Consider the following 25,305-nt stretch of genomic DNA (forward strand, 5'->3'; position numbering starts at 1 on the left):
GGGGGGGGGGGACCGGGTCCTGAAGGGTGTGTAAACTGGTACACCTCGGCTCAGTTTACACAGTCAGCTGTGTCCACTACTGCCGATTCACTGGCCAAGGACAGTTGGGCCCCACGCTCTGGAGTCTGTTAAGACACTGTTCCAGTGCATGGATGGGCCCCGTGCTCTGGTATCTGTTAAGACACTGTTCCAGTGCATGGATGGGCCCCATGCTCTGGTATCTGTTAAGACACTGTTCCAGTGCATGGATGGGCCCCTTGGTCTGGTATCTGTTAAGACACTGTTCCAGTGCATGGATGGGCCCCTCGGTCTGGTATCTGTTAAGACACTGTTCCAGTGCATGGATGGGCCCCATGCTCTGGTATCTGTTAAGACACTGTTCCAGTGCATGGATGGGCCCCTCAGTCTGGTATCTGTTAAGACACTGTTCCAGTGCATGGATGGGCCCCACAGTCTGGTATCTGTTAATACTAGAAAGGCTGCATTTTTTTTACTTTCTAAAATCGATTTTCACGCCCACAGTGACCTAATTTGAAAAAGATTATGAAACCATATGTTGCAAAACATTTTTCTTGAAATGAGGAACACAACTGAATCAATTCCAACATTTTTATTTCTAAAATATAGCAGTTTTGTTAGATAGGCTAAGAGTAAATATATCAAGGCATATTGCAGGCATGCTGAGAAAAGGGCAAAAAAATTGCTAAACAAGACAAAACTCAAAATGGAAAAAGTAGTTAAAGAAATACAAGGTTCAAAACTTTTAAATAAGTAATTTTGTCCTTCATAACAAATTCAGTAGGCTACGCTTCTCCCTTCCCCCACTTCCTGCTATTTGGAGAACGCACCTTTACACACGCGTCTCTCTCCTTACTCGTCAAATCCGCACCGCTTCGCTGGTTTGTGTGTGCAGGAACTGCACGCTAATCAGTTGCTACTTCACGTAGCTGTCGTTAGCCTTATTCCGGCTGCATTTGCCGACCTGGCATGACTGAGATTTCAGAGTTTATTCAAAGTCTCAGTTTCAGTTAAAAACTGAACATATGTCAGAGACGTTGGTTTTACTGTAGCTACAGTGCCCACAATGATTAATCCCCACCCTGAAGTCTCCTTCAATTTCATCACACAATTGCAATGAATACATTTTGAGTGATTATACGTGAGAAATTGGTTTTGATGGTGCTTGTTTGACCAATTTGCATCAAAGCGTCTATCATTCAGTTGCTGAATTGCCTGCTTGAGGAGAGAGTGACACATTCGCACCTTCTGGGTACCAACACCTGCCGCCTGTTGTCTGGCAGGGGATTTTTGTGAAGAAAATGCCACAAACTGCCTGTATTTCTCTGCTGAGTCAATCTTTTTAGAATTTTAAAAACGCAGTTATTTTAAGCTCGAATATTTAGGAAAAGTCATGGAAGGAGGATTTACGGCATTGGGGTAATTTTAATCTTGAAGTCAAAATTGCGCTTACACTGTGCGCTTACAAAAAAAAATGTAGGCCAGATTTTGAATAATCAATGTGTCATGTGAAATTGTGGGATGAGTCTGACATGTTGATGGGAGTGGGATTTTTTACTAAAACTTCAATCAGTGGAACTCTGTTTATGTATTAGTAAACTAAATAGTGAATGTGATCTTCTAGACCTGCGCCTGCCAGAGGTGGCAAGAGGAGAGCAGAGAGAGGGTAGTGGAGAGGGAGGGGGAGGGTGACAGGGAAGGGGAAAGGGGTAGTATTTGACACCTCCCTGACCCATAATATTATTTGGCTACCAAGTATTCTTTTGAAGTCTTTAGATGGCCTTTTTGGAAACCTGCCTAGACATAGTTTAGAAAAAACAATGCAGAATCCTAATTTGTGGTGGTATTTGGTGGTCATCAATTTTGACCATGCTTTGTCCAGTCTGGTATTAGTTAAGGCACTGTTCTAGTACTTAGATGGGTCCCATGGTCTGGTATCTGTTAAGTCAGTGTTCTAGTTAATGGGTGGTCTGGTACAGAATCTGGTATCAACCAATAGCACCTCCAGCATTCTGGTTTTCACAGGAGATTTCTCATGCAAGCCCTAACCAGGCCCAGCGTTGCTTATCTTCGTCCATTTAGTAGGAGACTGAATCTACAGCCGCTGCCAGCCCTATTAATAACGAGGGCCTGGAGGATCGCTGATGTCATTTCCCCATCGAGTTAAACATCTGAGGTTGTTAAGAACACAGATACTTTCACAACCCGAATGGCTGAATTTGTTACCGATTAGCAGTTGATTAAGATTTAGTACTGGCTTGTACAACTCACATCAAGAATACAAATCGGTTTTGAGATCAACATGCAATTATATTTAATACCTCGTATTAGTTTTAAATCACCGGTGAGACATCTTGCCCTCCCTGTACCAGACAGAATGTCTATAAAACCTAGACTTGTGTTTGATGTTCACCGGAACTGCACTACTTCTTGCCTTAATATTTCACCATGTTTGGCTTTTAAAGCTTTTTTGTATTTTATTTTTCCTCACATTGAAAAATATTCTGCTTGTGCTGCAGCAATTAAAATTTTATTTCTAATAATTGAAACGCCGTGACCATTAAATGTCTCTGCACATATTTTAGTGTAACAGGGCTAAAAATGGCAAGGTACAAGACTCGGGTACAAAGACATTTATACATCCAGACAGCACAATGTTCTTACACCGCTTCCTGAAGCCTGTCCACCAGTGGCTAGAAGTGTTATGCCAAACAAATACCTCAAGAATTCTATGGAAACAACATTTAAGAGACGTCTTATGTTTGAGAAGAGCTTTACTGAATGTAAGGCCTTTGTCTGTGCCATATTCTGCATGGGGAAGAAATGACACTCATTACTGTGTTTCTTTAGCTTGTACGCTTGCGGTTACTGGGCATCACTGGACACTGGTCTCTTGCTTTTGTGATGACACAGTCTGGAGGGCCAGCAGGAGCAGGAGAATTTGGCAAACTGGGCACGGTGACATCGTAGGCCACATCACAAAGGCCAGGGTGACATCATCGGCCACGTCATCAAGGCCAAAGGTGACATCAAGGCTTCAGCTTGTAGAAATTGTTTAAAACCCCTTTGCAACTTAAACACATGAAAGGATAAACTCAACATAAGGAGTGTATTAATTATGCAATGGCACTTTTCTTCTTTTTCCCTGGGGCTCCTGTCCCTCGCTCGTCCTGAGTCCACGGGACCGCTCCAGCCCTGTCCCTCGCTCCGTGGTCACGGACCGCTCCAGCCCTGTCCCTCGCTCCGTGGTCACGGACCGCTCCAGCCCTGTCCCTCGCTCCGTGGTCATGGACCGAGCTCCAGATGTATCACCCTGCCTCTCTAAGCTGCACTATACTGAACTGTACAATTTGGACTTCAACTACTTCAGGTGGTCTATTGCCTCGACTGTAACATGCTCAACCCGTTTTATTTTCTGTGATTGATCCCCTATTACATTTCTGTTACATCCATCCTACCGCTACCTCACACCAGGCTGCCCAGTGGAGGATGGGCTCCCCCTCTATAGCTGGGTTCCTCCTGAGATTTCTTCCCATTGTGGAGTTTTTTTTCTCATTACTGTTTGAGGGGTTTTCTCCCTGTTGGAAAGTTTGTTTTTACCTCATGTGCTTGCCATTTAGGGGATCAGGCCTGGTTTTTGTCTTATTTCTGCCACTCTTTAAAGCGTCTTTGTGACACTATGCACACAAAATTGATTTGATTTGATTTTGATTTGATCCGTCATCAATTATGCGATTGCCCCAGCGCTTTCCAGCACCAGTCCTACCTTTGCAGAGGTCGTTTAAGGTCACCTGTGACTTTCTGTCTAAAAACGTCAGCCGGCATCGTTTTGACCCCAGCGAAATGAGCCGAGCTCAAAGCCAGAAGCTGCCAGAATCCTCTCCTCATTATTATGGTAACAGATGCAGATCTAGTCAATTGCGTTTCCCCCTCGCCCTAAAATAATGCTTTTAGGTTTCAGCTGGTGTGCTCTTCTGAGTGTGTAATCATGCGGGGAGCAGCTCGGATGTTCCCCCCCGCCCACTTCTCTCCTCTCGGGCAGAATGCCATGTGCTCGCCGCTCGCCTTCTCGCCAAAACCTTCGGAGAAAAGTTGCGTAAGCACAAGCGCGCCTCACCTCAAATTCTGACATCGTTTAAGCAATCGTGTTAAGTCTGCCAAACAGAGCCCTGTGTCGGTGCCAGTGTGGAGACAGATGGGCAGCATCCCTGTCCCCGTCTGGCTTAACGAGAATGTGGCGCTTAAATAATTACTCCGCGTCCTGCTCGGGACGACTAACGGCTTTCTGAAGTTGGGAGTTTTCGTGACAGCAGGACGTATTTCTGTAATCCAGGTGCTTTCTCGCACAGAACCTCTCAACCATTATGCCACTCTGTCCTAAGGAATGTGGACCTGGCTGCCAGCAGGTAGTAGATATTGTAGAATCTAGATGTACGTAAGTTGCATCTAGGGGCATTAATTGAGAGAAATGTCCCCGTTTTCCCCATTATGATGGTATTTGCCACTTTGAATTTACTAAAATAAACGGCATATCTGGGACTTTGAGTGTATTGTGACGGAATGAGTCAGAGTTATCTTCATTTGCATTTTCAGTTAATGGGAAGAGCAGAAATCAGGTAAATTAGTTTTTAAATCCGCATTCCTGTCCTGTTAACTAGCACCATGATTTAAATCCGCATTCCTGTCCTGTTAACTAGCAACATGATTTAAACGTGCATTCCTGTCCTGTTAACTAGCACAGTGATTTAAATCCGCATTCCTGTCCTGTTAACTAGCACCATGATTTAAATCCGCATTCCTGTCCTGTTAACTAGCACCATGATTTAAATCTGCATTCCTGTACTGTTAACGCTGGAGTGTTGTGTGAGGATAATTAATGCGTGTTTGGAAATGTTCCAGAGAAGTTGGGGGTTACGCTTACACTCTCTCCCACTGTGAGGCGGTGAGAGGCGGTGCGATCCGAGCGATCGAGCGCTTGGAGAAAGGGTTCCAGTCCGAGCCGCCTCCCGTCCGTCCTCTCCTTCCCTGGAGCCGTGTGCGGTCGAGGGAAACGATCGCTGCTTTTCTGTCTCACCGCACACCCCTGCCGCGAGCACTTTGTCTCCGGACGCGGTCCTCTTAATCCCCTGAAAAGGGGGGGGAAAGATCCTTGAAGAATAAAATGTGCCCCCCCCCCTCCAAACCCTGCCGGACTCACGCGCTATGGTGTGCCGTTCCCCACACTGCTCCCAGCTGTAGCAGCAGGGAGGCTTTATCCAGTAACTAAGGCGGTGTGCTTTTAGTGCCGCTTGTTGGAACAGCTGACAAGTGATCTGAACACACCCCCCCCTCCCCCCCGCCGGTCTCGGTCCTCTCCTGCCTCCCTCCCTCCCTCCCTCTCTCCCTCTCTCTCTCCTCACACACTCTCTCTCTGAGCTGTGGGGCTGGAGGAGAAGGAGAGGTAGAAGCAGGAGAGATGAGCAGCGCTTCGGAGCGTCACTGACCGCAGAGAGGGGAGAGAGCAGCCGCCGCTCCCTAATTGAGCAGGAGGACTCGTCTAGAAGCTCCTCATCACCTCCCTGCGTGGGGGGGAGGGGGGTCTCTCGCCTCGGCGACTTCTTCATCCTCTTCTTCGTTCCGGTCCTTCGCCTCACCACACTCTCCCCTCCTCTCCTGTGTTTCCGCGCGCTTGCGAAGAGGAGCAGAAGCAGGGGGGTGGGGGAAACGGCGGGATTTTGGCGGACGTGCCTCCCGCGCGCGTGGCGGCGGTGGCGGCGCACTCCGGGGACGGGGGCTGCATGGCGCAACCGGGCGGGGCGGGGCAGGGGGGCGGCGGGGGGCAGGGCGGCGGCGGCGGCGGCGGCGGGGGGGGTCAGGACACGCTGGCGGTGCCGCTCAAGCCGCTCCACGGACACGCGGCGCTGAACGAGGACCTGGTGCGCATCCTGCGGGAGAACCTGCTGCAGCAGGAGAGGCCGCGGGGCGCCCGGCGCTCCCCCACCATGTCGCCCCGAAACTCGCCGCGACTCCTGCGCCGGATGCTGATCGGCAACAACGTCCACAAACAGCGCCGCTTCACCGTCGCCCACACATGGTAAGGGGTACAGAGCCCTGACTCACACTGAGGGGTACAGGACACTAACTCACACTGAGGGCTACAGAAGTGTAACTCACACATGGGGGTACAGAAGTGTAACTCACACATAGGGGTACAGAGACCTGACCCTGACTCACACTGAGGGGTACAGAGACCTGACTCACACTGAGGGGTACAGAAGTGTAACTCACACAGAGGGGTACAGGACACTAACTCACACAGAGCGGCACAGGACACTAACTCACACAGAGCGGCACAGGACACTAACTCACACAGAGGGGTACAGAAGTGTAGCTCACACATAGGGGTACAGAGCCCTGAACCTGACTCACACAGAGCGGCACAGGACACTAACTCACATGTAGGGGGACAGAGCTGTAACTCTCACATGGTGGGGGTAACAGACAGTGGCAGGCTTGGGGGCGATGGGGCAGGAAGGTGCAGGGGTTCCCCATGTTGCCAAAATTCACTTGTGCCTCAGTGTACCGTGTGCATGTGCTGCAGGTGACATGTATGTGTCCACAGTTTGAGTGTGTCTCTTTTTTTGTGTGGTTACACAATGACTTCCTCCTTACCCGAGGGGTTTTCCCATCCCCCAGAGGGAAAAGGACCTTGCCTCCTCCAAACTTTGAGTGTAAACTGGCAGATCGTTTGGCGTTTTTTCTCTCGCCTTGCTGTCTCCATGGTTACGGCGACAGTTTGTTCTCTGGCGTGATTACGTGGCGCTGTCCTGGCCACGTGACTCGCCGAGCAGCCGGCCATGTGTGTCATGCGTGTGGAGCAGCAGGTGGCCGACTGCGGTCTTCTTCTCTTCGAACACGCTGTCTCGCACTCCAGCTCTGGTGTCAATGCCACTTGATGCTCTGCGCAAAAATTCTTCAGTTTAAGCATTTTAGGAATGATTTCCAGTGGAGCTGCATCCCCCCACCACCCCAATGTGCTTTAGTGTACATCTGTCCAGAAAGTCCAGTCTATGGTGAAAGTGCAACATTTGCACCCTGATGCAGTTTTTGGGCTTTGCTATCGGGTACTAGCACATGTTACGGTGAGTGTCTGTGTAATGTGCTCTTTAACAGTTATGAATTACCCAGGGGACACTGCAGGCCTTGAAGTTCTCCCTCCAGGCCCAAGCAACCTTATTCTGTTTCCGTAGGGACAGACTCAAGCCCACGTTAGGAGTTTTTTTTCGTGTGCATTGTGCTAAATATCTAAACGAATTTGTTCACACGGTCGGACTCGGTGTTCTCTGCCCAACCTGTGATGTTACCTCAGCCATGATTTTGAGTCACTCTCTTCCATCTTGCTTTTTGTCTTACGCATCCATAAATGTACCAGATAAACCAACTCAGGCGTAGACCGACTGTGTTTTTTTTTTTAACACAGTCAGTTAAAAACGTTTCTGTTCTTTTATAATTTCTTTCTGTAAACTTATCTGAGCACAGTGCTGGGTTGGGGCGTGTTGGTTTAGTTGTAATTTCAGCTCTTTCTCAAGGAATTGTTTGCCATGCAGCACATTACAGAATTTGACAGTGTCAGTTGGTCTGATAGTTTAAAAGTCCTATGATATGTTTTTTTTCTTCATGGCATGTACATGTACTTCTAAGAGGATAAAATATCCTTAGCTGTTCAGAAAGCACACACACGCCCGTAAACACACACACACACACACACACACTGGGTCCCCAGTAGTGAGTATAAAATAAAAACATTGTGTATCTTCACTCGCTCATTTCTCCACATGGAATTTTCCGCTCTTAGCTTGACTCACACACAGCTCTGCAGCTCTGCCTCCTCTCTCTGTGGAATACGATCAGTCCGTCCGCCTTCTGTTAGACAGGCAGACTGACCCGCGAGTGCCTTCTTCTGGGGTTCAGTCTTTCTGCCGTCACGCGCTGCGCCTCCTCGCCGGGCAGCTCTCTGAAGGCACCGCGCGCTGTGCAGAAATCGGGGAGGTGGTGCGCACAAAAGAAAAACAAAACAATACAAACTGAGTCAGATGTGCTATAGGAGGACACGGGGCAGTGCTGCTGCAGACCCACGGTCCGCCCGGTGAGAGAGGGAGGCGGATGCTGGGCGCTTTGATGAAGGGTTTTGGCCCCTCTTGTTTGGCCGGGTGGGAGATCACAGGCGCTGGGGGTGCCCCTCCCCCCGTTTCCGCCGCCGTGCTTTGGAGAGCACGCAGCTACGGCCCCGCCGGCACCGCTTAACATGTCGGGGCTCTGAGGGTGCTGCTCACGCCACTGAGGGGTTATAATGCTGCTGGGTTAATATGCTGCTGGGTTAACATGCTGCTGGGTTACCTTACTGCTGGGTTAGCGTGCTGCTGGGTTACCTTAGTCCTGGGTTATCATGCTCCTGGGTTAACATGCTGTGGGTTACCTTGTTGCTGGGTTATCGTGCTGCTGGGTTAACATGCTGCTGGGTTACCTTAGTCCTGGGTTATCATGCTCCTGGGTTAACATGCTGCTGGGTTACCTTGTTGCTGGGTTACGAAGCTGTTGGGTTATTGTGCCTTTGGGTTGCCATGCTGCTGGGTTATCATGCTCCTGGGTTTCTATGCTAGTGGGTTGCAGTGCTACTGGTCGTGCTACTGGGTTACTGTGCTGCTGGCTGCAGTGCTGGGTTACCTTGCTGTTGGGTGACCATGCTGCTGGGTTTTGGATGACAGGCAGGCTGGTGTATGTGAGATAATTCTGTTATGATCCTGCATATTCCCCCGTTACTGCCTTTGAATATCAAGGAAAGTCCTGCACTGGTAGGGCTCTGTTATTTGTTTAGTGTGAATGTGATGCCTTTGAAATGAACACCATTAATTAAGTTTTGAGCTCATGCCCCCTCCCACCTCTTAGAATACAATCGGGGTTATTCTCTTAGTGAAAATAATACAGGAAACTGTGCTCTTGGACTTACACTCTGTTGCATTTTAAAATTTCCCTCAAAGGGGCTTTCTGTTCCTTGTGCTTCGTACGGCAAACAAATAAAGCACCTTCCTTGTGACTCATTTTCAAAAAGACATTTTCCAGAAAGGTCATTAACTTGATTCATTTTAAGGTGCGAAAAGACGCTTGTTGAAGACTCATTGTGATGTAAATGACCTGTACGGTTATTCCCCCATGAATCAGCGTGCCTTAACAGTGCAGGTTAGATAGTCTTCTTGTGGTAGAGTTGATCATAACAGTGGCGATCAGGTGCACGCGGAGTAATTTACCCTCAGCCACCAAGTAATCAGAGGGTTTTATGGTAAACAAACACTGCTGATAGGTGGGAGAGAGAGGGGGCAGTGGGTATTGCATTTAGTTTTTTTTTTTTTTCTTGGGCAGTCTTTTGGTTTGCAGCTGGAATAGACTAATGAAACATTGAATAGGTTACAACAAATGAACTGAACTGAAGTGAAAATGGAATGTTTGAACTGCGATTTAATGTAATGCGTCAATGTTTTAACGGTGTCCTCTGTCAGTGCTTGATGGGGTGTGAACTTATCCGTTTGAGGAGAGATGCTTGGAAAAGCATTTTTGCACTCTCTGGAAATATTTGGAAAGATTTTCCTGGCCTTCCAGAACTCCCCCAGCACAATTGCAGTAGTTTTATTGCGTGAATTATTTTTTACTTGAGCTCAGAAGAACGGTTTGTGTCAGATCATGGGATGGAGTTTTGTTGTGTCGGGTGCGCACACCTGCTCGGGGTCAGAAACCCTAACAGCCTGTGCATTGTGGGTAGGCGAGGGGGGTGGAGTGCATATGATATCAGTTTCTCTGGAACTTCTCTGTATGGTTTCGATGCATTGGATATTTATTGTTCTGACTGTGCCGTGCGTCTGCTGAGCCGATGCTCGGTGTTCGTATTTTACTCACTCAATTTCACTGTATGCGTCGTGTATTCTGGTTTCTCTACTCTCGAACCGGTGGGTCATTTTAACGAGGCTTCGCCATGTCCTTTGATCGAAGCGAGCTCTGCCCCTAAAACTCTCTCACGCGACGACGCCCTGATCCGTGCCAGCGCGGCGGGGTTTGGTGAGATGACCGTCTCCAGGTCCACGAATCTGGAATTGATTCTGAGGTTCTGGGAACGGCAGAATACCAGCCGTCCCATCTCATTTTGCACGGCTCTCCTGGGGGATTTATTGGTGGATCTGAAGTGAACCCTGTTTTGTTACGGCATTCCTTAGAAGTGCTGTGTAGCGCAGCTTTCTGCTTTTACAGGGGTTTTTAAAAAATCTTTTAAACCACACGCTGAGTTTTTCAACTTTGGGGAGAGTTGGGCAACAGTCGAGATTGGCCAAATGCCACAAACCCATTTGGGCATTGCAAGTTAATGAACTGCATTTGGCTTCCTGTTTCTTTCAATATGTAACTTGTATTATCTGAGGCAACAAGTGCAGATTTCCTTCCTTTTATGAGGGTCACAATTAACTACTGGTTGAAGCCTGGTCCTGAACACCCCCTGGGTCTCTGCTTATGTCACATTAAACTGGCAAGCTGTTGCACCTACTGACTACTGTGTGTAAATAATCGTCTTCATGTTTATGCAAAATTTACGTTAACTCATTTCCACCCATCCCACTTGTTCTACTGACAGAACTCAATTTTTTTTTTTTATTTCACTTCGTTAATCCCTTATGTGAATTCAAAAATTCTCCCTTAGTCTCCTTTTGCTAAATTGAAGAGATGAATCGGCTTAACTCTCTCTCCCTTTTAATCTTTTAGTGGTGTCTTACGCCTTAAATTATCGCTCATGATAACCTGACCCTGGTCTTCCTTCAGCGCGTGCTGCTTACAGGAAGTGCCATTGTTCAGAATGGCCTTCTGTGCATGGCCCATTACTGCTTCCAGAATTACCCAGAATGCACTACTCACAGCTGCTGTTCATAAGTGGTGCATCCAAATACTCGAAAAATGCATCCTACTTTTACTCCACTACCACCTCTTCTCCTCCGTGCTCTGGAAACTGATCTTTATGTCCTCCCTCCCTCCAGTGTCCTCTCCAGTGTTGGAGGAGACAAGCGAAGTGGCTTCAAACTCGGCTCCTTGCCTCCTCTGGTGAAGGATACATCGGTGTATGCTACCGCGGAAGTCTTTTCAAGTTTCTGGGTGGCGTCATCCTGCTCATGCCCAGAGTCTGAAAGACCATCCCACACAATTGGGCATTTAAACTTTAGAAAGCAAAGATGGCTGAAAACTTGAATTCCCCCAATTACGGTATGCAGGATATTCAGCCAAATGTGTGTGTGGTTCAGTAGGTCATTATCTCACATGCCAGGCCAGAGTGCCTACAACGAATAACAAAATGTCAGTTCGTTTTTGTGGCTCATATCCAACAGACAAATTTAGCAATTTAAGAGGGGGAAACTGTTTTTTTTTGCTTGCTCATGAATGTTGCTTTAACAAACTTGACTCTAAACATAAATAAGCATGGCAGCTACCATTATTTCAGTATGTGAATATGCATGGGTGAGTTTATGCAACCAACTGTTTCTTACCAACAAATTTGATTTCAGATGTTAGTGGGAAATAATTGTTTTTCAATGTGAATACTGAACATTATGAAACAGTAACTCAGATAATATGAAGCGACATATCCATTTCACTAATCTAATGAAATGTTTATGAATTAGTCTATATGAGATGCAATGAACTGGCAATGCTGGGTGTTACAGTATTGCCACAATATAGACGGTAAATTAGTGCTGTAGGCTATGTTCAGACATCATGTCAGGATTCTGGAATTACCGCAAATTGTTATGTTTGCATAGGACCTACTATGAGATGTTTACTTTGAGCTAATATTGCTGATTACATATTAATTGGTACCTTGACGCAAACCGCAGTGGCAGGTTCATGTTAGTACAGACTGTAGTCTACTTGAAACTAATGGAAGCTATTCTGCAGCTTTAAATGGGCTGGCCATGTGTAAGATCTGTGATTGGCTACGGGACTATTTTTGGGCTCAGCAAAATATAACGATTGTGATATGGCTATTACATCAATAGTCTACGTTGACGGTGTGGACAATATTCTTCACTCCTCCTTGTTCTCTCCTTTCCTCCGCTCGTCTCCTCCCCTCCTGTCCTACTGGGGGGAGGGAAGGAAAGGAGGGGAGGAGCGAAAACTAGTGGGGACGCACCCAAGGCGTGTTCCTCATCTCACAAATGTCTTCTTCAGGATAAAAAAATAAGAACCTAAATGAAAAAGAAGCCATTTGTTCGGAGCCATTTGTTGCTCTGTTGTGAGATGATGGAAAATGGATCAATTACTTGAATATTTACAAATGTACAATTTCTGTGGGGAAACAATTAAAGGGAAGGAGTGTGTTGAAAGAAAGCAGAGCGTTCGCCCCCTGCTACTGCACTCGTTCTCAGGAGGTAGTGTTTCGTTTTATTGGAAAGCAAGGCTTTTATTGGCACAATTTATACGCGATGTTCGTCTCAAACACCGGGCAGCATTGTTTCTGTGATGGATGCTGGTGATTTTTTTTTGAGCGATTTAATATGAATTTATGATAACGGGACAATCCAACTCACAAGAAAAGGTCCCCACGTAGAAATATAATCAGTTGTGGGTTGAATATGCCTCGTCGAAGGACTGCCCGTTAATGTCTTTTTCGGTATTACCAATAAATCATTTGGACAGCTTTCACAGAAAGCTGATTGATTCCATGTTAACCAGCCAGGTATTCTTACCTGTCTGCAGTGATCACTGAGTTTTACTGAATTATGCTTGAAAGGTGCCCTCCGAGAGGGCTGCTATTAATAACGATGTCCTTAGGCAGTAGACCTCAGCTAATGGAATAGGTCTCCTGGAATAGCATCCCATAGTGGGATGATTGTAGTGGAATGGCTCAATCTCCTGGAATAACATGCTGTAGTGAGGTGACTGCTGGCTTGCAGACTGACGTACAACAGTTTGGGGTTTGGGGTTTGAGGCTCGGGGCTGTGGTGTAAATGTGGGGGAGGTACTGAAAGTTGGAAAGACCGAATGGCAGAATCTCGGGGGCTGACAGTAGCTTCTGTGATGTGTTTTTTTAAGACCACTGGATCGAAAAGATGATTCCAAGTTTGAATTGAAAAGATTGAACCGCCCTGAAAACTTTCTCATTCAGTTGATGAGGGTAGTTATTTTTAATCAACAGTCATTCATATCTTAGCAAAGCGGATTTGAACCCCCCCCCCCCCCGGACCAAAAAAATATCAATGGGGGTATGTCACAGAATGGGGAGGGGCGGGGGGTGCAAACCGCATTGATTGGGTGCTGTTGCTATCTCTGAGGCAACAAAATTCAGTTTGATAATAGTATTTCCCATTGATCTTCTGGCCATTCAGTCTCTCTCTCAGGGCTTTTGTGGTGTCCCACTCGCACGTGTGGTCATTTCAATATGAAAGTACACACCTGCATGTTTCATCTCAATCAGAGCCGGTCCTTCAAAGACCATGGGAATATAACCCCTCATTCATCTAACCCCTCATTCATGTCCATCTAACAATCAAGGTTCATCTGCATGCGTGCTTGCTTGCGTGTATGTGTGCGTGCACGCATGTGTGTGTGTGTGTGTAATATAGAGATTGGAGAGTTGGTTTTAAACAAGGCATTTATTTTTACTGTATTGAAAAGCTCTGACAATATTATATATAAAAGACGCATCAATCATGAATATTTTGAATGATGCATTTACAGTGATGATGTTGACAAATCGCAGTAGCCATAATGTACATCACACCTGTACGGGAAGAGCTGTTTCAGCACTGAAACTTTTTCTCAGACGGGACCCATAATGAACTATAAAATATAGTAAATAATTAGTGGTGCAGTGACCTCAGTATAAAATGCAGTAAATAATTAATGGTGCAGCACCTCAGTATAAACTACAGCAAAGAATTTGCGGTGCAGTGGACCTCATGTTGTCTTGGTGCCTTCCTAGGTCACACGAATGCTTCCTTCCGATTGGTGGACAGGAGAAAAATGAAAGCAGCGATGGGCCGAGTGGTTGTGTTTGAACACAGCGGCTTTGTTGCGTTCATATCCACGGCAACGGCATTTTCCTGGAAACCCTGGCAGCCGCGGCTTGTGTTGCTCTGCGGAAACCGGCCTTAATGGCTTTTCCTACTCACCGATGTTCAATAAAACGGCTTCAGCCTTCCGAGGGTGGCAGGAAGGTTGGCGATGGGTTGAGGGTGCATTCGTCAGCACACTCGAGAGAGTCACGTATATATCTTCTGGCGCCAGTGATGTCGCCTTTAATGAACTTCTGTGGAGAAATACTGAGCAGGGGTCAGGTCCTCATAGCTCACCTGGCAGCGGTGGCTGGCCGAGCTTTGATTCTGCCGCAGATGCTGCTAGCGCCTCTGTACTCTCCGTAGAGAATAATTCAATTGTGTTAGCATCTTTGTAAACTTCATAGAGAATACTACAATGGTCTTAGCGTTTTGTAAACTCCATAGAGAATGCTCCAGTGGTTTTTACCATCTATAATCTCCATTGAGAATACTGCAGTGGTGTTAGCATCTCTGTAAACCCCATAGAGAATACTGCAGTGGTGTTAGCATCTCTGTAAACTCCATAGAGAATACTGCAGTGGTGTTAGAATCTCTGTAAACCCCATAGAGAATACTGCAGTGGTGTTAGCATCTCTGTAAACCCCATAGAGAATACTGCATTGGTGTTAGCATCTCTGCAAACTCCATAGAGAATACTGCAGTGGTGTTAGCATCTCTGTAAAATCCATAGAGAATACTACAATGTTGTATGAGGGAGTAAAACCATACAGGAGCAATTTTCAGGAATTTTAAGACAAAAATTTTAAACAAATTGAACAAGACTCTCTAAACCACAGTAGTTTCATGAGCATCTGATACTTTACCAGAGCAGAGGCATGTGGATTAATATTTTCCACCTGTGCGTATGTGTACAGAATAATATGTAAATACCATATTATGAAAACACAGAAACTCAGCTGGAAGCATTATGCAATCATAATGTGATGTATGCAGCACACAGTCATTCAGGGGCTGTTTGTCAAACCGGGCCGGCTGGGCCCGACAGCGAGGGAGCCGTAACAAAGATGGCTGCCTGTGCACTGGAGGGCAGACGCTCCGACGCTCCACTCTGAAACATCTCCCTGCTGTGCATGGTGGCGATGCCATCACACAAGTTTGGGAAATAGGGCGATTCCTCAAGCCTGTGTATTATCCTGATAGAACTAAGGGTGTTGTGCATGCTTTTGTTGTGAATTGATTGTACTGCAAGTATGGCCATTAGGAAGCAGTTTTTCACGCAGAGAGTAGTTGTTGTGTGGAATAGACTGCTGCTAAGTCATGTAGTAGAGGCAGAAACTCTGGGGATTTTCGAGACCAGAATTGATACAGTGTTAGATAGAGTACTAGTTAGTCTGTAGGCAATCAGAGAGCTAGGTACAATTTAGTTAGAAAAATGGAAAACATTGTTGGGCTGAATAGTCTGTTCTCATCATTATGTTATGTTGTTTTGTAGTCTATTACCGGAGACCATTCTTGTGTTTGTACATTATAAAATCCAGAACATCAGATCAAGAAATGACAGTGGCTTGAAAAAAACGAATTTTGTGCACTGAACGTTCTGCTCAGTAGTCATTAGCATCTGCAGTGTGAATCAGACTCTTCACCGATGCTGTTTCTCTCTCCCCCTCCGTACATGCACCATAGCAAAGATCTCATATTTATATGCATATTGATACATATTAATGATATATTTTGTATATTATGTGTGTGTGTGTGTATGGATTGATAGATGCATATACACACACCACACACACGTATACTATACACATGTAGGAAGTTACGTTGACATGTACTCCTTATACAGATATAATTCATTCATTAGTATTTATGACACGCCAATTAAACACATATATACTGTACTACATATGTTGGTTATGTTATGTCTCAACAGTGAGACATATACAGTGTGTATACAACTTCTGTTGAGACTTTTTAAAATATGTACGGACACCATATTACCATATTATTCCATAATTCATAATGATTTATGAAGCTGCTGTATTCAGTTAAGTAGCTTGTTTTTTTCCCTTCAGTGCGTAACTGTAGTTCGTAGGTGATCAAGAGGGAACAAACAAACATCTGCAATTCCTATCGAGAGAATGAGATGAAATAAGCATTGTGGTCTGCTTCCATGGAAACGGTGATATAGAGAACACAGCGGAGTTGTCTTGACACTGAGAGACTGAAGCCTTCTTTCAGGTGTCCTGATTGAGAGGTAAGGTAGACATGGGAGGTTGCTATAGCTACCTGCGAACGCATGAAAATGGAGGTTTGATTACTGTTACCTCACCGTGGAGGCAAGACAGATGGTGGCAGTTTAGCATAGTGGGTAAGGAGCCGGTCTTGAAACCTAAAGGTCACAGGTCTGATTCCCTGCCGTAGGACACTGCCGTTGTACCCTTGAGCAAGGTACTTACTGTAACCTGCATTGCTTCAGTATATACCCAGCTGTATAAATGGATGGATGCAATGTAAATGTGAAAAAGTTATATGTAAAAGTCGCTCTGGATAAGAGCGTCTGCTAAATGCGCGTAATCTAATGTAAGGTGATACAGTAATCTCTGAGTAAATTCTGTCTTATAGTTGCTGATCTTGGATCAGCTACTACTTCTTATACAAAACCTTGGCTGTTTCAAGGAAAAATATGAGTACTGTTCTGGCACCAGTTCTTAGGGGCAGAACCTGTCTGCGCTACACACAGTAATAGCATTATAGGTACTACTGTTGGCCCTGCAGCCCTGGATCAAACATGTATTTGGAATGTTCAGGCTCTTTGGATGGCAGTGAAATTTGAGAGAGGCCTTGCAGATCCCTGAGAATACATATCACAGTAAAGGATGTAGTTCGGAAGACGTGCAGGTCAGGTTAGGTGTACTCCTGCCATTGCACTAGACCTTGGCACTGGCCTCGGAACTGGAGCTGGTCCCCGGGCACTGCACTGTGGCTGCCCACTGCTCCTAAGTCACTACGATGGGTCAAATGCAGAGGAAAATATATGACAGGAATATATACCATGGGATTCAGTAAAGTGTATCTTCTTATCTTATCAGTAAGGGATAGACATCCCTGAGAATGCGTATCGCCATTTGTAAAAAATGGCTTCTGCATGTTGGCTTGTTTTTGGTTGAATAAATGATGACCAAGTAAAATCTGAATGTTATGAGTCACTTGAGGTTAGATTTATCTACTGTTAGGACTAGTTTAGGACTAAATGAGTGTTAGTTATGTCCTCATATGTAAAAACCCTGAATTGAAAGGGGCTGCACTTTCTTTTTCACATCACCGTATGAGTAACATGGAAAAACTGATGGTGGGATGAGAACTTGTCTGTCCAGAATGTGGCTGTATTTCATCCAGCTGCCACCAGAGGGCGCCTGGTTAACTGTGTGCATCAAAGCAACAGGGAGAATAGAAGCTCCATGAAAGTACAGCTGCAGCTGAGTCAAGACGGGGTGACCTTGGACCACAATGCCAGGGCTATGGAGGCCTCATGCTTTGCGTGACTGTAACCCAACTCTCTGATCTCATTAGACTTTGTTGTACCCCCTGTTGCCCATGTGAGTTAGGTCCATCCAGAGATCACCCTACATCTGTACTGCTCATTTCAGCAGGACTGACCGGGGAGCACTGGGGGGGGGGGGGGGAGGGGGGGTCTCTCCTGTTTTTGAAAAGCTTTAGTTTTTAGCTTTAGCGCTAAACCCACTGCAGTAAAGGCAGTTCCTGTTTCATTGCTTTTGCAGAGCTGCGTATACAGTGTGCCCGATGTATGGTGTGATACAGGCTAAGTACAGATTGATGCTTCGTGACATCACAGGCTAAGGAAGGATGATGTCTTCCGCATAAGGCTAGGAACGTTGATTTCCTGTGACATCACAGGCTAAGGAAGACGGATTGATGATCTTTCCTGTGACATCACAGGCTAAGGAAGACGGATTGATGATCTTTCCTGTGACATCACAGGCTAAGGAAGACGGATTGATGATCTTTCCTGTGACATCACAGGCTAAGGAAGACGGATTGATGATCTTTCCTGTGACATCACAGGCTAAGGAAGACAGATTGATGATCTTTCCTGTGACATCACAGGCTAAGGAAGACGGATTGATGATCTTTCCCATTGGTCAGTCAGTAGTTGCATTTATAAAAGTCATTGTTTTGCACCAAAAATGTATCAATAAAATGCCCTTCCTGAGTACAAAGCATAATTTATCATAATCATAATATTATAGTAGTTTTTAAGACTCGGGTCTCTGTTGTGCTAAAATAAAAATCTTATCCTAGACCAGGGCTCTACTCATTAAGCATCTCATCTCAGAGTAGCTTGTGCTCATCTAGGATCAGGTCTTCCCTGTTCATGTCCCAACCTTTTCCCATTATGAGTGAAGAAGGCACTGATCCTGGTTAGCGTTCCTGCTCTGAGACGCTTAATGTCACTCTCGCAGCCCACCGCGAGAAAGTGCTTCACTTGGCCGTTGCCAAGGTATGGTGGATTTATTATTTTTTATTTATGTATTTTTTTCCTCTTGTCTCCGGGCCTTCGGATGACGAGCGTATGACAAACGGGGGCCGTGAAGTTGTGCTGTTAGCAGAGCGGGTGTGACATCCGGAGTCCCGCTCCCCCCCCCCCCCCCCATCTCAGAATGTGTCAGCGTATTAAAACTCCCGAGGTCCTCCGGTCCCTGAATGTGGAGCCTGGCCAAAACGCCCAATCCGTCATCCTCTCGAGTAAAACAGCTAAAGCACGATTACACACACGCACACCACACCACACACAGCACAACAAACACACACACACACACACACACACGTCATACACACACACAACACACACTCACACTACACCACACATCACACACACACACACTCACACTACACTCACACATCACACTCACACTCACACTCACACTACACACTCACACTCACACTCACACACATCACACACACCACACTCACACTCACACTCACACTCACACTCACACTCACACTCACACCACACACACACTCACACACACACACCACACACCACACCTCACACTCACACTCACACTCACACACACACGCACACACTCACACACACACACACACACTCACACACACACACACACACACACACACACACAGAGAGAGAGAGAGAGAGAGAGAGATGCAGGTCAAATTCAAGTCCTGCTTGTAGTATGTTACAAAAAAAGACTCTTATATTGTACAGCAGTCCTTAAGGACCATTTACAATCACTTATGTTCTTGAATTGCTCATTAAACCTTAAGGTAAAGCTGTATTCCTGACTTTTCCTCAGATTTTTAAACAGGAAAATAATAATGTTTTTTTTTAGAGTAAAGAATAATATTTAAATCAGACCTTTAAATGGCCTAATAACCTGTATGGTTATTGATCGTCATATCAATATTAGTTTTATTCTCAGCAGTACGATATGGGCAGAGATTGTTACAGCTCGTTAGCATTCAATTTGATAAGTCAATCGTATTTATGACTAACAGTTTTAAAGTGCATGGTGTATAGTATTCAGATTTACTACTGTATTTTTAAAAATGCAGTCCATTATCCACTGTTCAGTGTATTTTTTAAATGACAGTTGATTACAATATTAGCCACGGTGCAAGGAGATCAGAGGTTTTGTACAATGTTTCATTAGGGAATTTTCAAGGTAAATTTTTAAAGGCCACCTATTGTGTTTTTGCAGTACATTGATCTTTCATTGGTTATTTATTATGCCAGCACTTGTTAATATGCTTTTGGTTTCGCAAAAATACTGAGTCATTGCATCGATTGCACGGAAAAGGAAATGAAAAGAAACGGTATATTACTGCAGAACAAGCTGCACACCGGCTGGTATGCAATTTCAGAATTCATTTTGAAATTATTTTACGAACCCAGTATATTTTTTTGTATGTTTTCTTATTAATTCACATGCACAGTGTTTACTTTCTGATCATGGGTCCTGTTCTTCATCCATTAATCCTTCTGAACGCCCGTCAGGTGATGATGCTAAGAGAGATAGATGCGGATCTAAAAATAGACTTCCCTGGAGAGGCGCTGTATCTACCGGCAAAGAGGCAGCAAGACACCGGCAAACAGCCTTAATGGCTTTCACCAAATTATTTACATACAGTGCATCCGCATTGCACACGCTCGTAGTTCATATGTGGATGTCTACTTAGCAATGTGCTTAACTACACACCCATATAGCTACAGCCTTGTTTGTGACCGTGCACAAAGCCTATGTTTCAGAATGTGTCCACTTAAAATCTATAGATATAATTATCTACATAAAAACCCCTCAATGTCCATCTCGTTCATCATGTACGTTCAATATCAAAATAACGTATAGATCATCTATAGATATTGAATTATGTATTTGTTATAACGTGTTATGCTTTGTATGACCCGGGCACGCATGCAATATTCACCGGTAGAAATATATATTGTATGCTATTGATTTCCCTTCAGGCAAAACCCACGTGTCATCTGCTTTTAGCGTGCGATTCATACAGCCCTTGGCCTGAAGCTGTCAAGCCGTTCTTACACAACAAGACCAGGTCCAAACCTAGTATATGGCTGGACCGAACCACCCGACCAATGGTGTAACTTCATCAGTCAGTCACTCAGTCACAGGCATGGGTGGTGTAACTTCATCGCTCACTCAGTCACAGACATTCGCGTTTATAGGGCTGGCCCCGCTGTTGCGGTCCGGCCGAAAAATGATGTCTCTGCGCTGGTACATGTATTCAGCATTGACGTGCGAAAGGATATTATATTTCAGAAATGCATTCTAGGAGGTCGACAATATCTGCCAGCGCGTTTGTATATTCCTCCAGATCAGAAAGCTCAGAAAGGACTGTATGACAGAAAGTGTTGAGCGGTCCATGGCCATTTCTGACACTGACATTGCGGCCCCTCGCAATCCCACAGTGTGTTCGGGTCGCATTATTGTCCGCTCAGTGTGAAAATGGGGCTCCTCTATTGGTTTGGGCCGACTCTAAAAGCCCGCTAAAGCGTCCCGTTCCGCCTCGGCAGCGCAGCTCCAACTCCCCGGGGCCGCGGGCGGGGCGCGGGCGGGGCGCGTGCGGGGTGCGGTGTGTGGCGTGCGGCATGCGGTGTGCGGTGGTGGACTGACGCAGGCGGAAAGGGCAGATGACGTGCGCGAGAGCGACTTTCACACGCAGCGCTTCTGCTTTTCCTGCCCTGCGGTGCGCGCCGGTCTGCCAGCGTCCGCCATCAAAGGGCTGGAAGCCCCAGCGCCACGTGTGGTTTCGCTCCGCTGCCAGCGCCACGTGTGCTTTCACTCCACCAGTTTCTGTAGCGCTTCTATAATAATAATAATAATTTTAAAAAAACAAATCGCTCTTTGGTGTTTATCCCAGACTTATAAACCGGTGGGAGTCAAACGGCATTAAAGTGGCTGCTAGGGCTAATGCCTGCGTGGAAACCGCCACTGTGCGAAGATGACCGCAGCAAGTTGACCACACGTTAACCACTTCTCCTTCTTTGAGTGTTTTAACACCACATTACATTTCAATCACGTGGCAGATGCTCTTATGCTGAGTGACATGCAGTAGCCCAGTGGAGAACATTGCTGTTAGTCTCAGGAATACAAGAATGCATTATCACAAAGAAGGCACAGAGGTCCGTTTATAATCACTGTGTAATACTAACCCACCAAAAAAAAAAAAAAAAATCATTTGTATTGAAACAAAAGAAGGTACACCTAGAAAGATCATCTTTCACAGTTATGCCTATAACATTATCCACCAGTGCACCTTTTATTCTTAATAATTTTCCAGACATTATTCCAGTTGATTTTGGTTATCTTCAGGTTTGGAAATCTGAAAACCTTGTATTCATTCATTCAGAATTACTGTGGGCAGAAAGATGCAACGGCATCTCATTTTCGAGCTCTGGAGCTGACAAACACATGGCTAACATTGTTTTTTAAATATAATTAATTTCTAGTTGTACAGTTACACAATGCCTGAAAAACAATCCACCTTTTGCAGAGGATTAGCTGCTACTGTCAAAATGCAATGAGGCACAAAATGGCATCTGCACATTTACAAGGTGACATGTTACTCTCAGTAAATGGACATGTTATATGGACATGTTACTTTCAGTAAAAAAAGCCAACAAGCAGCTGTGTGTTTTTGAGATGAAAATAAATCTATAGAGGTAGAAAGAAGTATCGAAAACGTCAGGGGAAGCACTGAGCCGTCATGAATAATTTGCATGTGACGGTGAACATGGAAATATTCACGCCTCGATAAGAATCTATTTGCATGTGGAAGTGAAGATGGAACTCTCTGTACCTCAATAAAGACCAAACCATGATCACAGATTGTCTGTATCAAAGATGGTATCAAATGAAGCCTTTTTTTCTGGATGTTAAATAACTCTCCTATGGACCCCTTGCAAGTTCTCTTTGATCCAGCACGGATAATACAGCTGGGAGATAAATATATTCCCTAATTTTTTCATCAAAGCTTGTGATTAGTAACAGGTGGTCCTTCATGGGAATATGAATATGCCATTTTTTAAACACTCCTTGAAACTACTGGGAATAGTATTCAGTGTGATACAGTGCAGTATGATATGTGTTCATCATCCTGGACATCTCACTGTAAAGGGCAATACATAAAATTAAAAGTGATTGAATGGTTGATTGGTTGATTAATTGATTAATAAAGTCAAAGTCTAATGCAAGCTGAAAGCTTGGGTCCATGCTGGGTCCATTTTGTCTGGGTCCACACACATGTTGCCTCAGTGTAACTGCAAAAAAAACAGTATGCTGATGTTTCTAACTTTAGAACCAAACTCGGCTATGTGAGGGATTCGACTTGAATTATTTAGCAATTGATTTGTACTGTTAACCTTGGAATAATTTGATATGACAACACCATTGGGAATTTCAGCAGTAACAGGAGGAATGGTCTCATGTGATCAATAACGTGGCTTTAATGTGAGTGAGGATGATTGTGTTTGTCATGGCGACGAGCCAAGACTGTCTCCTGAAAAATAAATGAGCAGAAGAAAGTCATTTTAGAAGAAATAATGGAAATGATGTAAGATGCTGTTGTTATTTCTGTATATTTCTTAGTTTATTTTCTCCTCAAATGAGGAATTCTAAACCTTTGGGACGGCTGCCTGTTGTGTTGTTGTAGGCAATACATTTTTTGATTTATTTAAAAAAAAAATGTTTTTATTAATATATGTCAACTAAAAAATTGACTTTTTTCATCTATATGAATCTTTTCCACATAATTCTTTTTTATGTTTCTTTTTCCATCTTGTGCTGTATTAAGCCCCTCAAGGGCTTGAAACCATAAATTTAATAACCCCGGTCTCCCATGTGACATTACCAAGCCGAAGTAGTAAAGCAACTGCAGTTAAACAGGCCCTTCTCCCAAGTGTAAGTTTTGTGGGGTCAGAGAATATAATATCCAGGGGTTGTATCCTGACTAATAAAGATGCTTTCCCGATGTGTTGCTTTGGGAATGTCGTCCAGATGCCTGATAACAGAAATTTGGCATCTGCACCAGCCACACCAGAAATTCTTTATCGGTCAGCGGGCGACTTGTCCCCAGCTTGTCTATGTAAGCGTTTGAAAAAGCAATTCAAAATGGAAGAATTCTGTGTTTTGGTCACGCAGCCGTATTGGCTTTTACGTGAGGGCTAATAGTATTCGGTCTTTCTTGACACTATTAAAGATTCTGTTTTCACATTGTTGGAAAGAAACAGTTTGAAATCAGCTCAAGTAACACAAAAATATTTGAACAGTCCATATGTGACCATGACGTTCAATGCAGCTAAATGTAAAGTATTTGTCCTAATATTGTAGCTTGTTCTTCTTCCTAGTTGGCTTGGCTTGGCAGAAGCAGAGGTTAGGTCAGAATAGTGTTCACTGTGTGAATTAAACTGTGTTCTTGGCTAGAAATAGCTGTACGAAATAGGTATTGTATCTTACTGAACCTGTTTTTTAGTTGTCCATGACATGCACTTTTGTATGTCGCTTTGGATAAAAGCGTCTGCCAAATAAATGTAATGTAACGTAATGTAAAGTTCTACGTGTGAGAAATAAATATTTTACAATGTGTTTTATGGTAGTTTATTTCTGAAAAAGACTTTATCATAGTTGAAAATACTCTGTCAGGATCAAGAAATTGTGCTGTGGCAGACAGAAGGCACTGCTGTGTGTGTGGAATAGCTCGCCTGGTCCAGTAGTAGAGGCAGACCCTGGATATTCAAGTCCAGGTTTGGCAGTTTGTAGGTAAGCGGCAGGCCTGCAGCAGATGGACTGAATGGTCTGTTCTTATCTTTATGTATCTTTGTGTTATTATGTAAATGTGTATTTTAAAATGTGATGCGTATTTGAATGTGTTATGCAAACAACATGTAGTCCATCATCCAAGCATATGATTGTTTTCTCATAGCTTTGCCAGTTTCATTATGTTGTTGTAAAAGTATGTTGTTTCAGGACTTTTCCCTGAGTCTGTGTGTAATCAGTTGCCACAAAAAAAAAAGCCAAATTTCAGAACTTTGGTTAGTCACATGCCCATGTTATGTTGATGTGGACCCATCTTTAAAGCAAAATGGTGCTTTCATATTGTAGGTAAATGTCACAGTATGTGTATGCTTGGCAGGCATGTTTATGTAGGCGTGGTTATTTCACCCTAAAAAAGAAAGACATTTCTCTTCAGAACCCCAGAAGAAGTCGAATTTAAGAGACTGTCCTTTTGTATCATAATGTGATTTGAGAAACAGCTGAACTGGCATTATGTACTGTATTTAATTTTGACCATGAGTTGTTTTATCCGTTTTTTCTCAGGGGAGTATAACCTCACAACGTCAGCACTTTGGAAAATGTGTCTTATATTAAGATAAATAATAGTTTTTACATGTCATTTGTTTACAATGTGGAAACTCTGTGGGTAATACACATTTAGCTTACATGCTGCTCACCTGCAGCTAAGGTTAATTGCCCCAGTCCAGGGTACAGTAATACCCCAGCCGGCACCAGGTCTGGCAGCTTTCTCTCTTTTCGGTGCAGCTGCTGTGCTGCCCTGCAAAATGCCTACCCACAATTCCTTCCTCCCACAGGTCCTTGTGGAGTCTAAATGTGTTCTTATTTTTTCACCGAGTGCTGCCATCGGCCCGTTATTCTCCCTCCGAGAACTC

The 25,305-nt window shown here is 44.7% G+C and overlaps 1 protein-coding gene across 5 annotated transcripts in view; it reads left to right on the forward strand.

The window, feature by feature from the left end:
- The window catches only part of LOC135239196 (3',5'-cyclic-AMP phosphodiesterase 4D-like), a 308,165-nt gene that overhangs the window by 160,693 nt on the left and 122,167 nt on the right, over positions 1-25,305 (forward strand). Inside the window, exon 1 of one of the 5 annotated variants that reach the window (XM_064307710.1) lies at positions 5,786-6,091. The exons of 3 other annotated variants lie outside the window; for them this stretch is intronic. In XM_064307710.1, coding sequence (XP_064163780.1) covers positions 5,796-6,091 — 296 coding nt within the window. In that variant the 5' untranslated portion in view covers positions 5,786-5,795. Of the gene's footprint in view, positions 1-5,785; positions 6,092-25,305 lie in introns of those variants that run through there. One more of the 5 variants, XM_064307707.1, reaches the window with a different exon arrangement.

The sequence above is a fragment of the Anguilla rostrata genome, chromosome 14, assembly GCF_018555375.3.
Source record: "Anguilla rostrata isolate EN2019 chromosome 14, ASM1855537v3, whole genome shotgun sequence".
Taxonomy (NCBI): Eukaryota; Metazoa; Chordata; class Actinopteri; order Anguilliformes; family Anguillidae; genus Anguilla; species Anguilla rostrata.